Below are 18,698 nucleotides of genomic sequence, written 5' to 3' on the forward strand. Positions count from 1 at the left end.
GCTCAGCTGATTCATGATTGGTCTAGGATTGATCAACATCAGTGGGACCATTATGCTATTTGCCATTCCAAACAGTGCACCATGACAGGTATTTCAAAAGGCAATGGTATGTGCTATCCTGTCTGTGAAATGGTCAAAGGTAAAGTGCTCAGCTGATTCACAATCGGTCTTGGATTGATCCACATCAGTGGACCCATTGGGCTATTTCTCATTCCAACCAGTGCACCATCACTGGTATTTCAAAAGGCAATGATATGTGCTATCCTGTCTGTGAAATGGTCCATATAAAAGATCCCTAGCTACTAATAGAAAAATGTCCCAGGTTTCTTCTTTATGACTGTCAGAATTACAAAGTGTCTGACATCCAATAGCCGATGATTAATAAATCAATGGCTCTAGTGGTGTCATTACACAAAACAAAGATTAACCAACTTTGAATCCAGCACCTACCAGCTATAAATATAGAGTGATGACATGTCCACTACACCACCTAAATTGCTAAACATAACTGCAGCATAGAAATATTTCTTTTCCTGTATAAAGTGGCTTAGACTGTCAGAAAAGGAAATCTATGTAAATTTAAATTGATCAGGAGATACAAATCTATAATGTGTAGCACAAGGTAACTGGTCTATTCGAAACTCTACATGTAGAGCTCATTTTGGCAGTTCTTCATACACGAAGAACCAATTTACACTGATGTTCTCATGATCAATTATAATTAAAAATTGATTTGGCTGTAGTCTTTGAATGATTATTGAGCAGAAAATATTGATTAACATTCGTAACAGCATTGTAGGAGTTTCATTCACCATTTTTCATTATATTGTAATAGTAACATTTACAAAGTCATGAAAGTTTGTGTGGCTTATTGTCAATCTCCAGCTCATATTGTTCTGAATCACCTATGACGTAGAAACCTGTGCTTTATTAAAACAAAATCTCAACTATTTGCATTGCAACACTTGTCTAAATATCATGAAGGAATGTTTGCTTTGATGACAATGGTTAAATGGTGTCAACCGGCATAAAGTCAAGGATCAATCAAATATTGAGAAAGCAAACTAGCTGCTGCCACGCAATGGACTACTCTTTCCTTTCCAGTTAGCAGCAAGGTATCTTTTATATGCAGTGTTCCACAAACAGGATAGTGCATACCACCAGTTGTGGAGAACTAACAGGAGCATGTATAGCCCAATGGGGCTACCTATGGGGATCGATCCTTGACCACTGGACTACATTCCACCCTTAATTAATATGAAATCACTCTCTAATGATCATATACCTGTAAAGGTAAAGTTTGTTTTGTTTAAAGACACCACTAGAGCACAATGATTTATCAATCATCAGCTACTGGATGTCAAACACTTGATAATGCTGACATATAGAGTCGAAGACGAAACCCGCTACATTTTTCCATTATTAGCAAGGGATCTTTTGTATGCACTTTTCCTCAGACAGGACAGAACACACCATGTCCTTTGAAATACTAGTCATGGCACGTACTAGCTGGGGGGGGGGGGGGGGGGGGGGGGGGGGGGAATGCGAGAAAGAGTCCACTAAAGCAATTCGATTCTACAACACAAGTACCTCAGATCAGTGTTCTACCAACTCAGGTAGATCCTACCCCATGATGACCATATTACTAGTTGGATAATCAACCGATGTGGGCTACTGGTACAAACTAATTACAACTGGTTGATAATCAACCGATGTGGGCTACTGGTACAAACTAATGACAACTGGTTGATAATCAACCGATGTGGGCTACTAACTAATTACAACTGGTTGGATAATCAACCGATGTGGGCTACTGGTACAAACTAATTACAACTGGTTGATAATCAACCGATGTGGGCTACTAACTAACTAACTAATTACAACTGGTTGGATAATCAACCGATGTGGGCTACTGGTACAAACTAATTACAACTGGTTGATAATCAACCAATGTGGGCTACTAACTAATTACAACTGGTTGGATAATCAACCGATGTGGGCTACTGGTACAAACTAATTACAACTGGTTGATAATCAACCAATGTGGGCTACTAACTAATTACAACTGGTTGGATAATCAACCGATGTGGGCTACTGGTACAAACTAATTACAACTGGTTGATAATCAACCGATGTGGGCTACTGGTACAAACTAATTACAACTGGTTGGATAATCAACCGATGTTGGCTACTGGTACAAACTAATTACAACTGATGATTGATGGTGACACCGCAGTAATGATTAAACCCACTTCATTCATTACAAGTTAATTAAGCTATTGTTTACACTTAATATCATTTGATAGATCCGAGTGATACAGCTGTCCCAAACTTAAAAAGGTTATTGAAGAGACTGTTCCCATTTTGTTGCTACTGTAACTTGTAAGATGATCCCGACTAGTAAAGAGCCTTTTTATTGACTACTATTATATATACAATGTATTTTCTCATTTAGAATATAGGTGTCTGTATATGCAATGTGTTTCTGGTCATTCTACTGTTTGTGGTAACTAGATTCAATTTTCCAATAATTTTGTATAATTGAGCTGTTAAAACTCATTCTGAGTATGAGCCAGGATGCAAACCCAGTACCTTCCACAAGATAGATGATTAGAATAATTGTACATGTATTTTCAACAAAAAGCTGATATAACATGTACTATAGTGTTCATTTCAATACCAGTAGTATTTAATAAAGTGATAGTCTTGTCAAATATCACTTTCAAAATTGGACCGATTCTGGCCATTAAACTAATTTAAATGTCACAGTTAATGACTAATTGTACTTTCAACTATAAACAATGTTCGTATTTTTAACTATGTATATATATATATATATATATATATATATATATATATATATATATATATATATATACACATGATCTAATTAATTCTATAAAGCACAATATGCACAATGTACGTGTACCTTACCAGACATGTTCTGTTCACAGAGAAATACACATGTAAAGGGATGAGCACAAATATATGAGACTGACTAAAAAGGAGTGTACCTAGTCTCGGTTCTCAGGATAAAATGGCTGTGCTGTAATTAACAAGGAAAGTGACATACTGCAGAATGCATTACGCCTGTCAATGTGTCAGGACTCGTACAGAACTCGTCAATTAACACACAAATGCAACAGCAATAAATGTGACAATCCAAATGCACTGATAAGAGACCAGATCAGCTGATAAACTTCATAAACAGTAAAATAACCCTTGTAGCAAACATGGGGAAAAAACACTACAAACATAGTTGAAAACTTTGTTTTGTTTAACGACACCACTAAAGCACACTGATTTATTAATCACAGGCTAGCAGAGCCAGTTGTTCAAACACTGGTTAACTTAAACAGTGGTTAACAGAAAGTTTCAAAACCAAGGACTGGATCAATATAAATAATAACTGAAACTTGACTTACAACAACCAATGTTATCCATATACAATCAAATCTAAAGTTTATTTTGTATTTGTGCAAAAATAATTAAAAAGAAAATATTAGACTAACCCAGGATTAATGTATCTATGCTTTGAACAACTGGGCCCTGGATGGCTAACATACATGTCTACTAGTAGTCTTTGAGAAAACTTGCTACATTTTTTTTTTCATTACGTCAGGTCATGCAGGCATAGGGTTTTTACGTGCACATTCAGAGCAAGCTGTTGTAGCACACGATCTTCTATATGCATTTTTTTTTTTTAGACTAGACAGCACATACCATGGAACTATGATCTACCAGAATGGGTTGACGAAAAAGGTTCAATCTTATGACCAAAGCAGTTCCTGTGAGCAGTCTACCAGGTGAGTTACATCCTACATTTCAGTCTACCAGGTGAGTTACATCCTACATTTCAGTCTACCAGTTGAATTACATCCTACATATCAGTCTACTAGGTGAGTTACATCTACATTTCAGTCTACCAGGTGAGTTACATCCTACATTTCAGTCTACCAGGTGAGTTATACATTCTACATTTCAGTCTACCAGGTGAGTTACATCTACACTTCAGTCTACCAGGTGAGTTACATCCTACATTTCAGTCTACCAGGTGAGTTATACATCCTACATTTCAGTCTACCAGGTGAGTTACATCTACATTTCAGTCTACCAGGTGAGTTATATCTACATTTCAGTCTACCAGGTGAGTTATACATCCTACATTTCAGTCTACCAGGTGAGTTACATCTACATTTCAGTCTACCAGGTGAGTTATACATCCTACATTTCAGTCTACCAGGTGAGTTACATCTACATTTCAGTCTACCAGGCGAGTTATACATCCTACATTTCAGTCTACCAGGTGAGTTACACATCCTACATTTCAGTCTACCAGGTGAGTTACATCTACATTTCAGTCTAACAGGCGAGTTATACATCCTACATTTCAGTCTACCAGGTGAGTTACACATCCTACATTTCAGTCTACCAGTTGAGTTACACATCCTACATTTCAGTCTACCAGGTGAGTTATACATCCTACATTTCAGTCATTAACAACTAGTTTGGCGGGACATAGCCCAGTGGTATAGGGCTTGCTCAATGCGCCGTCGGTATGGGATCGAACCCCATCGGTGGGCCCATTGGGCTATTTCTCGTTCAAGCCAGTGCACCACGACTGGTATATCAAAGGCCGTGGTATGTACTACCCTGTCTGTGGGATGGTGCATATAAAAGATCCCTTGCTGCTAATCGAAAAGAGTAGTACATGAAGTGGGAACAGCGGGTTTTCTCTCACAATATCTGTGTGGTCCTTAACCATATGTCCGTAAATAAAATGTGTTGAGTGTGTCATTAAATAAAACATTTTTGTTTTTTTTGTTTTTTGTTTAACAACTTGTTGAAATACTAAGTGATAAAAAGCTTATAAAATAAAAGTAGCTTTGACATATATACATTGCATATACAAAAACATTTGACAAATAGTCAAAACATTTCTCAATTCTGCTCAGTATTATACATTATTTTGGCATCATTTATATATATATATATATACGTTTTTCATAGTCCTTTTTTAAATATATGTACATAAGAGAACCGCTGTAAAACAGGTACCTCTTAAAACAAGATTTGTTTACTTGGTCTCGAGCATATCTGGTTTAGAGGAGTTACTGTATATATATATACTAGCATATATTTTATATCACATGGCTGTTTGCCAATGACCCCGATAAAATTCTGACTGCCAATGACCCTGATAAATTCTAGCTCCTATGTCCAGTCACCCTGGTCATTTTTATATGTACACAGTATATAAAATGAAACACTAATGAACTGTACGTTTGGTGAATGCAACAGTCAGCTGGCCACAAATGCTGCATGCCAGGCCATATTGATAGCTAACAATCGAATACACCACCCATGTCCCTGACCATCCATATCCATTGTGGAATCTCTGGCAAACCCTATACCAGACATGAATATATTTATGAATTAACAATGCATTAATGACCATTGATAAACACTAAAGATTATGACTACACATATTTGCTATGGTAGTGTGTAGTGACAGATGTTTATAAACAACTATGGTGGCTGCCATATTTAGGTCAGATACAACATTGTTTATAAATTTGTATATATATATATATATATATATATATATATATATATATATATATATATATATATATATATATATATATACACATACACACAGTGAAACCCCTCTAAACCGGACACCCTTAGGACCAAGTAAAATGTCCAGTTTTAAGAGGTATCTGGTTTAGAGAGGTTAAGTTCTTAACCGATTTTTTAAAAATGACTGTAAAAAATGTCTTGTTTTGAGAGAATACCGGTTTATAGAGGGTCTAGTTTTGAGAGGGTTCATTGTATATGTGTGTGTATGTGTGTGTATATATAGAGATATATATATATATATATATATATATATATTTTTTTTTGTAATGTTCAAATGATCACTCAAAAGGGCTCCTGTTAGCCAATGATCACTCAAAAGGGCTCCTGTTAGCCAACCACTAAAAATATACAAAATTACAAGTAAAATATTGTGTAAACTTGGGCCATATCTCGATCTAGCCATTGATCCATAACTGGTGCAACAAAGGCTATGATATGTACTATTCTGTCTGTGAAATGGTGCATCTAAAAGATCCCTTGCTAACTAATTGAAAAAGAGTAGCCCTTGGCATGGCAGCTATGGGGTTTCTGTCTAATTACCTCAGTGGTCCTTAACCATATATCGAATACCATATAACCACAAATAAAATGTGTTGAGAGCAGCATTAAATAAAACCTTTTTTTCTTTCTAAAATAGACACAAAATTAAAAGCCACAAGTTATCCCTTCAACTGATAGTAATAATTTTTATCCATGCAGCAAAAAGGTGCCATCAGTAAAGCCCCTGACCTGGCAATTCACATCACAGCTACAGCAATTGCCGTCGGTGCCACCATCAATTCATATCACAGCTACAGCAATTGCCGTCGGTGCCACCATCAATTCATATCACAGCTACAGCAATTGCCGTCGGTGCCACCATCAATTCATATCACAGCTACAGCAATTGCCGTCGGTGCCACCATCAATTCATATCACAGCTACAGCAATTGCCGTCGGTGCCACCATCAATTCATATCACAGCTACAGCAATTGCCGTCGGTGCCACCATCAATTCATATCACAGCTACAGCAATTGCCGTCGGTGCCACCATCAATTCATATCACAGCTACAGCAATTGCCGTCGGTGCCACCATCAATTCATATCACAGCTACAGCAATTGCCGTCGGTGCCACCATCAATTCATATCACAGCTACAGCAATTGCCGTCGGTGCCACCATCAATTCACATCACAGCTACAGCAATTGCCGTCGGTGCCACCATCAATTCACATCACAGCTACAGCAATTGCCGTCGGTGCCACCATCAATTCATATCACAGCTACAGCAATTGCCGTCGGTGCCACCATCAATTTCAAGCCCTGAACTGTACAGCCAGACTATTGTTATCTTTATCAGGAAATGTTTTTATTTAACGATGCACTCAACACATTTTTATTTACGGTTATATGGCGTCAAATATATGGTTAAAGACCACACAGATACTGAGGAAGGAAACCTGCTGTCGTCACTCCATGGGCTACTCTTTTCGATTAGCAGCAAGGGATCTTTTATATGCACCATCTGGCATGCTGCTGCTGTTGTTGTCTTTATCGTTCCAACCAGTGCAGCACAACTGGTCAAAGGCCGTGGTATGTGCTTTCCTGTCCATGGGAAAGTGCATATAAAAGATCGGTTGCTGCTAATGGAAAGATGTAGCGGGTTTCTTCTTTAAGATTCGTCCGTTACCAAATATTTAACATCAAATAGCCAATGATTAATTAATCAATGTGCTCTAGTGGTGTCTTTAAACAAAACAAACTATATTTTTATATAATAATAATTTGTAAAAGTTGTGAAAAACCACAATTCAACATTTTATAATTTAACTCGATATAATATGTTAGGTTACAAAAAAGTAAGGCAATCAAAATCTACTGATGCAACTAGCACTCCTACTGCACAAACTAACGTCTTTATCACCAAGGCAACTTGCTTGACAAAAATATTACAAGGCAACATAAAGCAAACTGTGAATATCCATAACCAGTATTTAATTTTAAATGTTTCTAGGCAACTCAGATGTTTCTCAGTCTAAAGTACATCACTAACATACATGTATTAATATACACAAAAAAGAATTTTACATTTTGAAGACTTGAATATTTAAGACTTCTATACAAGCATGAAGCCTAGATAGGGGTCTAAAACCACCACCCCCCAGCCATCCCTTTAGAAGTTAATTTGTTCTATCAAAACTAATGCTTATTCGAATGACCTTTTTTCATTATCTTTTACTGTAGACTCCTTTAGAAGCATTCAAATTTACTACCTGGCATTAAATTAAGTTTTTTCTCGTTCCAACTTGTGCTCCACGACTGGTGTAACAAAGGCCATGGTATGTACTATCCTGTCTGTGGGATGTTGCATATAAAAGATCCCTTGCTGCTAATCGAAAAGAGTAGCCCATGAAGTGGCGACAGTGGGTTTCCTCCCTCAATATCTATGTGGTCCTCAACCATAAGTCCGATGCCATATAACCATAAATAAAATGTGTTGAGTGTGTCGTTAAATAAAACATTTCTTTCCTTCCTTCTATTAAGTTTATATGTTAAACTCAAGATTTCTCTCCCCCACCCCAACGATAAACAAATTTCTGGATTATTATAATGATAGGTAATGACATTTTTTATATAATATAGCAATATATTGCATTATATGAATTTGTATTGTTATAAATGACACATACAGCAATATACTATAAAATGTATGAATGCGTAAACAAAATCAACAGATGCATTAAAGATAGGTTGATTTAATAGACTATCACTGTTGTCAGCTGTTGAATTGCTAGGCTGGAAGTGTTCAGAATGCTTACAGAGACGACCCAAAGGCAAACTGAATAATACCATGCCAGTCAGTCCATGACTGAACAAAAAGCGTACTAGATTAACGTTTTTCAAAATACATTTTGAAAAACGTTAAACTGAAGGTTTTCAAACACACAACATGCCAAAGATGTATTCATTTGAAGTGTTGTAGAAGTGAGTGCTTTTATGTGAACTGGCAACATAACTATATAGATGTACAGTGAAACCTGTTTAAACCGGATCCTGATTCAAATGGCCAAGTTTGATGATCCCAAATTTTCTGAATTCTAAATCACAATCCTCAAAACACCGGATCCTGTCTAAATCTAAATATTAGGTACCTGGTGTGATCCAGTTTAGACATGTTTCACTGTATTTATATTCACTCAGTTCACAAATCTTACCACAAACATTACAAGTAATGCTTATCAGGGTGATGTAATGCAATAATTATCCCACAGGCCTAAAGCTAAGAATGTAAAATCTATATGGTTTAAAGATATCCTAAGTTAATGTGCAAATGAAACTTGGGTTACACAAAACTAGACTTAGTGATCAATGGGCGATTCAAAAACTAGACTTAGTGATCAATGGGCGATTAAAAAACTAGACTTAGTGATCAATGGGCGATTAAAAAACTAGACTTAGTGATCAATGGGTGATTCAAAAACTAGACTTGAGCAATCAGCGGATGATTCAAAAACTAGACTTGAGCGATCAACGGATGAATCAAAAACTAGATTTAAGCGATCAACAGGTGAATCAAAAACTAAACTTGAGTGATCAATGGGTGATTAAAAAAATGAGACTTGCATCAACGAAGGATGCATAAGACTAGTATATATGCAATTTTTAGAGGCATGTCACCATATAAAACTGCTCTCAAAAATTGTACAATATATGATATATTAGGCCTTTCAAATCATAAACAAGTAAACAAATCATAAGCAAGCAAACAACTTGTGTGCGCGCGTGTGTGTGTATGTGTGTTAGTGTGTGTTATATATATGTGTGTGTGTTATATATGTGTGTGTGTGTGTTATATGTGTGTGTGTGTGTGTATATGTGTATGTGTGTGTGTGTGTGTGTGTGTGTTATATGTGTGTGTATGTGTGTGTTGTGTGTGTATGCGTGTGTGTTATATGTGTGTGTGTGTGTTATATGCGTGTGTGTGTGTGTGTGTGTGTGCGTGTGTGTGCGTGTGTGTGCGTGTGTGTTTATGCATGTTTGATTTACTGCAGGGTTCTTTCTTTAATCAAGTATTACAATTGTTGATGTCTGGACATGCTGGGTGATATTGTTAAACATTCCTTTACTACATGGGATTAAATGTAAGTCAATGTCATAATTTCAACCTATAACCAATATTGATATACCTGTGCCTACCTGTGCCTACCTGTGCCGTCAAGCTATGGTCCTTACAGTGGATTATTTTACAAGAATCTAGCTGTGAACAATGTAATTTGAATTGTTTGTGCATTCAGGTCAAGGATTTAAACCCACTAGTCATTGACTACTTATTGAACTGTAAAATGCTTTAGCCCACAAGGTCCCATATCTGCTTCATCTAATGAATGTGTAATTTAAGCCGTGTAAACCCGATACTAGTCATAGTAATGTATTCACATGGAATACAACATCTAATACTAAACTGGAAATTGTCGACAACATGCACGTGTTATCACACTTAAATCATTTAGGATCCTGTCATTTGTTTGGTTATTACTACTGTAAATATGCCTTGCCATTTTAACAAATTCTTTGATTACAAAAAAATAAAAAATAAACATTTACCAGTCTGACACTCAGTACCCAATATATGTTTTTGTGCTGGGGTGTCATCAAACATTCATTCATTCATTACAATGTTTTTTCATATTAGTTAATTTAGCAATCACATTAAACACTTTAATGAATAATGGATCAAGTTGGAGGATTCCTACTCGAGACAGCGCACAATGCGGTTGTGTTTATCAAACGTCGAGGTTTCTCCCCCCCCCCCCCACCCCCACACCCTGCACGAGCTTGGCCGCTTGGCCAAGTATTGTGTTGAACACAATGGGAGCACGGCTATTGTCACCGCGTATTATGGTGACAATAAACAGAAGAGATCGGGAAGTAGAAGGAGACGGCGTCCCACGGCAGCTCAGGGGGGACCAAACTGGGTGGCTCAACCGCCAGGGGCAGTCCCTCCTGCTTCACAGAAGAAGAGGAGACCGGCAGGGGCAGTTCAGGGGGGCCAAAACCGGCAGCTCAACTGCTGGCGGCGGCCTCTTCTGCATCACCGTCCCCACTACTCGGAAGCAGCAGACACCAGGAGTGGCAAAGGGGGAGCCAAAGCTGTCGGCTAAACCAGCAGTGGTGGCCCCTCCCCCTGCAGCACCAACGCCGATGGAAACAGGAAAATTGTCGTCCGCACCAACCAATCCACCGGCGTCTCCACGAGTTGTTGTGACAGTGGTCGCAGAGCGTGATGCCAATAAGAGGAAGGTGTCGGTCCAGGACTTGTCCGACACACAGCCCACGACTTGGCAGATCGCACGCAACAAGCTTCCTGGACGGTACCGCAACTGTATGAAGGGTTCACTGCGACCTCTCAGCTGCCAGGCCCCTTCGTCACCAAGAGCTGGAGACCAAAACCAACTGGTCAAGGGCAGTACCAGTTCCAGTACGTCGAGGGAAGTCGCACCTACTACCTTACGTCGGAGTGAAACGGGATGCACCGGCAAGGCTTGCTGAAATCAGACATGGATAATCCAATCGTCCATTGGATTATCAAGCTGATACTTCCGGAAGACTACTCAGCAATACTTCGCGAAGAGTGCTACATCGACCTGCCTCACTTCTTCCCGAAGTTCCGAGCCGATCATCCTATCAATTTGCCATGAGTTCTGCTGTGCACCCTCTCCTAGGACATGTACTTTCTTTTTTAGGGCTTAGTTGGACTTAAATTTTTTGGCCGCAGTTCAAAATTTTATGGGGTTTTTTTGGTGTTTTTTTGTAAACAGTCCGACAGTTTATTTTGGCAGCCCGTCTAAATTGCTCAAATCACCGTAAAACCTTTTCGGTTGAGCACTCTAATTTTATTGTTTGGACTTAAATTTTTGTAGCACATTTTGGTCTTCGGTCTTTGACCTAACTACTAAATTCGTATTCCAAATTCCGCCCACCTCAAACTTACCTTCCCCCTCCTGGCCCGGACCATATAGATCGGACTTTAAACTTTTAGACCTTCGTTCAAAATTTTATGTCAAATTTGTTTTTAAATATTATTAAATAGTCTGATCCTCTCTTCTTTCTCTTATTTATTTTTGGACTGTCCTTCTAAAATGCTCCAAATTATAACAATATTCGGCCGAGCAGTCAATTCAATTATTTTTGGCTTGTAACTTTTTTCTTTCTAATTTTAATCCTACTATTTCTTTTACTAATTGCTATTTTCAAAATTCTGTCAATTTTCAACCCAACCCCTCCCCACCCCCATCCTAAATCAGGCATGTTATCTATCTATCTATCTAATTTCTTTTTGACCGCCCGATCTAATCTAGCGACCAAATTTAATGAGTAGAATTTTCTTTATTAATTATATTAATTAGAGATGCGCATCAAAATTTTAAAGGCCCACTATTTAATTTTTGGATGTAAATTTCAAAATTATCCCCTTAATTTTGTTCTGTCCCGGAGCAAGTCACTGGCTATCAAGAGACAGGCCCCGGGACGGACATGCTCGAAACTCTAGTGGTATATGAGCATGTTAAAATGATTCGCACTCGCACTCAAGTTGGAGAATCGATTTGAAAATGGATGTGAATTACACCACCACATACATTCTCCACAATCTACTGATGAAAAATGCTTCATTTACTCATGAAAAGGGGTCAATCCTTGACCTGAATCCATATATTTGCCAACATTTCATAGATCCATACTACACTAGCCGAACACATATTAAAGCGCAGGTCGTGTATCTACCTAAGTAAGGTATGTGTTCACCTAGAGTGGGCAGAGTAAACACCTGCATACCAGTAACTATGCATGAACCTGTTATTCATATCGGGACTCCAGGTGCTTTTGTTATCCGGGTGTTCTGAAGGACTGATAAGCAAAAATGCCTTGTGCACAGTGTTGACACAATCTAGTGTGTCTATGTCTGTGTGTACACAGATATGTATGCACATACAGTATTATTCAGCTTTGTATGCGGTGAAATTTTACCTTTTTCTATATAAATATTATAATCATGACCCTTTTTTTTGTGTGCTACACTTATGACCATCAAGACCATGCAATGCCCTAGTTTTCATGCATGCAGCACTTCAACACTTTATGTGCATGCAACTCCTGATTTAACTTATTAACTGTTATAAATAACTGACGTACAGTAGTACATGCCTATATATTCAATGAAGGATCAAGCACTATGTTATGGAGACATGGTTAAAATTCTTGGTCTAACACAAAAATTCTCCTTAAGTATTGATTTCAACTTATTTCCGTGCTTATATCCAATTAAAGTTCATGCACGCTGACCTGGGCACACGCCTCAGCTATCTCGGCTGTTTAGGACAGTGGGTTAGTGGTTAGTTGTCAGTGATTAGTGAGACAGAAGTCAGTGTACTGGCCTTACACCTACCCAGTAAGTCATTAAACTTGCACTTGGTATATGGGAGCCACTGGTACTGGGATGCAAACCCAGTAGCTACCAGCCTAACCACGAGGCCGGTCTCCTGAAGTAAGTGCAGATCCAGAAATATATACATGTAGATATTGTAGATATTTTTTATTATTACCGAGTCCTACAATTTGTTTTACAACTGCACACCTGAGAATGCCTGGATTTGTCACCATCATCACCCAATCATTAGACCAAGACTACAGTGGCAGCTTCAGTAACTACCCACTGACCTGGTAGAAATAAAGTTTAAAACATTATTATTGCCATACAGCGACACGGGTCATAAATTCTTGATCTTACAGTCATACTGGCCACTCATTGCCTGCTATAGTAACTGCTTTTCAATATAATATAGTGATACCCTGCATGCATGTAGTTCTGTTACTGTTCTCTATATACAGAGATTCGCATAATACAAGTTTTATTCCTAATATATGATATTGACGATACTGAAAAACACTCTGGAAATAACCTACTTACCTACCTACCTACTTACCTACCTCTCTCCATTCCTCCCTCCCTCTCTCCCCCTCCCTCCCTCCCCCCCCTCTCTAGCAGTCCAGTATATATATATATTCATTCTTTTCTAACTTCTTTGTACTTGTTTTGTTTTATATGCTCACATAAATTAGGGAACATTTTGTAATTAAAATTTTGATTAGTTTTTTAAATACTTATTAAAACAGTTAGTGATCAGTTGAAAATTGAGTAGCCACTACTGTTTAACATTTTAGAATTGTATAGCAATCTCTGAAATGTGTGAAACTACTATTTAACATTTTAGAACTGTGTAGCAATCTCTGAAATGCGTGTAGCAACTACTATTTAACATTTTAGAACTGTGTAGCAATCTCTGAAATGCGTGTAGCAACTACTATTTAACATTTTAGAACTGTGTAGCAATCTCTGAAATGCGTAAAACAACTACTATTTAACATTTTAGAACTGTGTAGCAATCTCTGAAATGCGTGTAGCAACTACTATTTAACATTTTAGAACTGTGTAGCAATCTCTGAAATGCGTGTAGCAACTACTATTTAACATTTTAGAACTGTGTAGCAATCTCTGAAATGCGTGTAGCAACTACTATTTAACATTTTAGAATTGTGTAGCAATCTATGAAATGTGTGTAGCAACTATTTAACATTTTAGAATTGTATAGCAATCTATGAAATGTGTAAAACTACTACTATTTAACATTTTAGAATTGTATTCCAATCTCTGAAATGTGTGTAGCAACTACTATTTAACATTTTAGAATTGTATAGCAATCTATGAAATGTGTGAAACAACAACTATTTAATATTTTAGAATTGCATAGCAATCTTTGAAATGTGTGTAGCAACTACTATTTAACATTTTAGAATTGTATAGCCATCTATGAAATGTGTGAAGCAACTACTATTTAACATTTTAGAATTGCATAGCAATCTCTGAAATGTGTGTAACGAATCCCGACTAATGTAACAGAAATGTTCCCTGTAAATGTAACATGACTATTTCCTTTTTAATATGCTGATGTCATGCTTCTGTTTAAAAATAAATAAATAAAACCATAGTCGTCTGGGGTTTAAAAAAAATATTGTTCAGTCCTGACATCTACATGCAGTTGTAACTTTTTTCTTAATTGAGGTTGATTAATCGTACCTTGCTAATTTATCTACAATGTCCTGCTGTAAATTCATGCCGAGCTACCACAAATGCAACATCATGCTGATGACATGCTGACTTCTCTGCAACTCACTTCCTGCAATTTCCTTAATGCTTAAATATATCTATATCTTGCATTATCTCTTTGATGGTTCCCTGTAGCTTTCTGTATGCTTACGCACACAAATGTATATCCTGTGGTTTGTCTATGCTGATTCCCTGCTGTGTGTTTTAATGAAATATATTCTTATCTTCCGCATTTCAATGCAGGACAATCCTTTAATTCATAAATATTATTTTAAATTTTAATAATTTATTTCTGACATTGCATGTGATGCACATTTCTTTTACTTTTAGCTTATTAACACACCTATATCTATTCTCCATACCCTGATGTACTTCACATATCATAATAAATCTGCATTATGTGGAACTTGTTACTAATGAATTTGCTTAATCCCATAAAACAATTAAAACAAATTTAATTATTAGGAAAAAAAGGGGGGAAAAAAAGAAGGAAATTAAACATGTATAATTTAGAAATACATGTACAGTAAAAGCCCCCAAGTCTGGACCCGCTCTAAACCGAAATTCTCTCAAAACCGGAATTCTCTCAAAACCGGAATTCTCTCAAAACCTGTCAGTTTTCCATGGTCCTGTGATTTACACATCTTTTAACATTAAAGTTTATCTCTCTAAACCGGAAACCTCTTTAAACTGAACACCAGATGAATAATTCAGTCCCAAATTCTTTATTTAGTGCAAATTGTACCTTTGAAAACCGGACGATCAGACCGTTATCAATCATTATTTTGCCACTAATCATTTTGTTTATGATCACTTCATCATCACTGGCCGGATTACCCGACTGCAAACATGGGTTATGTGGCTAGTGCAATAGGCACATGCTCAGGTTACAATCAGATGTGTAATCACCTTTACCTATGACAGAGTACAGTTGGCAAATATCAAGTGGCAGCTTTGATATCCTTCACATGTTTATTGTTTGCTTCAAGGATAAAAAAACCCCAATGAATTTAATCCACCATCTTTCTGTTGTTTGAATCTGATTTTGTTTTAGAAACATTTATTTACAAACATTTATTTATCAAAATAAAGAGGAGGCAAAGGTAATGTTGGCTTTGCGGTGTCAAAAAGATGTCAGTAGCGTTTCATTGCCATATCGATTTTCAACATGGAACATCCAGCAAAACTTTGCTGTACTATCACTCGATGATAAACTTAAAATCATTTAATGTTTAAAAGTATATAAAAACCATTAAAGTATCTTAAGTTGAAGGTTTTTCATTGGATACTATCTGTTGGATACATCTTCAATAAGTTTATATGACAACAGACGAACCCCTAAAAATCGGACACTTCAGAAAACTGGACAAAATACTTGGCCCCATGGATGTCTGGTTTAGAGGGGTTCACTCTACACAGAATTCTTCATAAACAATAAAATTTGAAAGTAACAATTTTGCTTTCTCCAAGTTAGATTTATTGCTAGCTTCTCATCACTATAATGTTGTTGTAAAAAGCAATTGAGCTCCATATTTATAACCTAAATTATAATTCAGTGCAAACCAGTATAGTGGTGTATAAGTTGAGCTATTGAACATAAAGCTGGGTTCACAACATGATACTGATTCCAATCCAGAACATGTTTTAACAACTCCGTAGGGAGGTGTTAGGCCACTACTCCAACTTCTCTCTCACTAACCATCAACAACTAAATTTCAACTCATTGTCCTCGACAGACAACCCAGATTACTGAGGTGTGTGCCCAGAACAGCGTGCTACAGTATTCACTGAATATAAGCACAAATATAATGAAACCAATACAAATCATGTAACAGCATTACAGTCCAATATTTCACTACTGTTGTATAATTATGTCCTGTTCAATTCTCTAAAAATTACAGACTCTATCCCCACATTAAGTATATTACAGATAAATAACACAAAGGATCTATCTGATATCATCAAAGATGAATCTTTAGTGTACAGCTGGTCCAGTAACCAGAAATAATAAATATTTTAATGTCACTGACATCTACATCTGGGAAGATTATGTAAGAATTTATCCAGCCAGAGGCAAAAATCATTGGTAGTACAATAGTGTCACCATATATGTCAAAATATGCCTTGAGGCAACAAACTGTTTTCTGGGAATCCTGTTGCTTATATATGTCAGTTGTAACAGGATTCTATTCATCAGGCATTTACTGAAAACTTTATTTGCAGGCACATAACTACAGGGCTCACCCCGACCATTGCCAAATTAGACATTTACTAATTTTTATACAAAGTGGCTGCAACATTTTAAGTTTAGTATTTGGATAATAAAAATTCTTTAAATTAGCCACTTTTCACTAATAAATTTTTTGGCTACATAATTTAATTCGGCTGCTTTAAATTAACACTCTTTAATACCGTATATCTTCGCCTAAATTTTTTTCACCCAAAAATTATTTTATATTTGGACTTATAAAGGGTAAAAAAATTTCACCCCAAAATTATTCCGTTTTGGGGATTATTTTACAAGTTTTATTGTTTAGCCATGTATTTATACTAAAACATTTATTTTTTATAATTTTAATGCAAAAAAAGGCGTTGCGATCTCACTCACATGCCAAAAAAAAACAGTCCACTTAGTTAAAATAACAGTCACACTAATAGCAGAAATGTTACTAACTACCTGTTTTATATTTTGAAATCTGGTCACTGGCTCAAACAATGTTTTTGTCGGTGATTAACTTCATTTAATTTAGACTATTACAGTTCACTAGAGCAATAGGGACATACATCATTTGGTACAAAACAGTGTATTTTCCAGAACAAATATGGCGGCAAAACATGTGATTAACTGATACTTTCAGTTTTTATCTTAGTAAATTAAATAAAGTTGTTGTCTGTGCACACTTTTTAAGGGAATGTTTCGTTTTGATGCACAAGTTTTTATGTACAAAATGTGAAAACCTCACATTATTGTTCTCATGTGCTGAAAATAAGAAATACGTCAATATTTATAAGTAGTTTTTCATGGGTCGACTTATAAACGGGTCAATAAAAAAATACGTTTTCAGGGCTTGAAATTAGGGGCTCGACTTATAGCCGAGATCGACTTACAGGCGAAGATATACGGTAATAATTTTTATACAAATTGCTACATTTTTATTTTAGTATTTGGTTTATAAAAAGTTCTTTAAATTAGACACTTTTTAATATTTTTTGAAGGACATAAAACTCGGCTAAAACAAAATCCTGTTTGGTATGATTGAGCCCTGTAAGATTAGATACTTGTGCATGTTTCAGCAAAACTTAATCATGCTTTTTAACATCCGGGTGTACAAGGCCTACTAACATGCATTGGTGATTTATCACTAGCTGAATGCATTGCCACAATTGCATCATCAGTGAAAGGAAGCAATTTGAAATGAGTGAAGTCTTTGTGCTGTAAAACAAGTCATCAAACTGATGGGGCAGCCACCAATCAAACGGGCCACTCCCTCCCCTCCATCATTGTCATCTAACTCATTTCAGATATTTTATTCAAGTTTCCAATCAATCATTTCATGTCTCATCGCAAAGAATTACTCATCATTCCCATTTACCACACATTGGTTTTTACTGGAAAAAACAGTCCAGTTTCTCACGCAAACCTGCAATGAAGCAGAGTCATGTTAAATTATGGCTTCTAGACTGCTATGGACTTCCATCGATATATATATATATTTAACATGATTTTGCTATATAACAATAAAAATTGCATATTCAATTAAGTAATTGTCATAATACTGACACTTTCGATATTTAGTAGATGTAGCCATTGTTTTAGCTTTAATTACACCTGCCCCTGAGTACGTTGGCGGTGCACAAGTTCTGTGACATCAAACTCGGGAGAAGAAGAAGGAAATGTTTCATTTAACAAT

General features: G+C 36.6%; 1 protein-coding gene across 6 annotated transcripts in view; it reads right to left on the reverse strand.

The window, feature by feature from the left end:
- The window catches only part of LOC121382034 (Na(+)/H(+) exchange regulatory cofactor NHE-RF1-like), a 98,451-nt gene that overhangs the window by 41,787 nt on the left and 37,966 nt on the right, over window positions 1–18,698 (reverse strand). The window contains exon 1 of one of the 6 annotated variants that reach the window (XM_041511508.1): window positions 2,935–3,038. The exons of the other annotated variants lie outside the window; for them this stretch is intronic. Within the exon in view, the coding sequence (XP_041367442.1) occupies window positions 2,935–2,941 (7 nt within the window). The 5' untranslated portion in view covers window positions 2,942–3,038. Of the gene's footprint in view, window positions 1–2,934; window positions 3,039–18,698 lie in introns of those variants that run through there. 6 annotated transcript variants of the gene reach the window in all.

Source organism: Gigantopelta aegis, chromosome 9 (assembly GCF_016097555.1).
Source record: "Gigantopelta aegis isolate Gae_Host chromosome 9, Gae_host_genome, whole genome shotgun sequence".
Taxonomy (NCBI): Eukaryota; Metazoa; Mollusca; class Gastropoda; order Neomphalida; family Peltospiridae; genus Gigantopelta; species Gigantopelta aegis.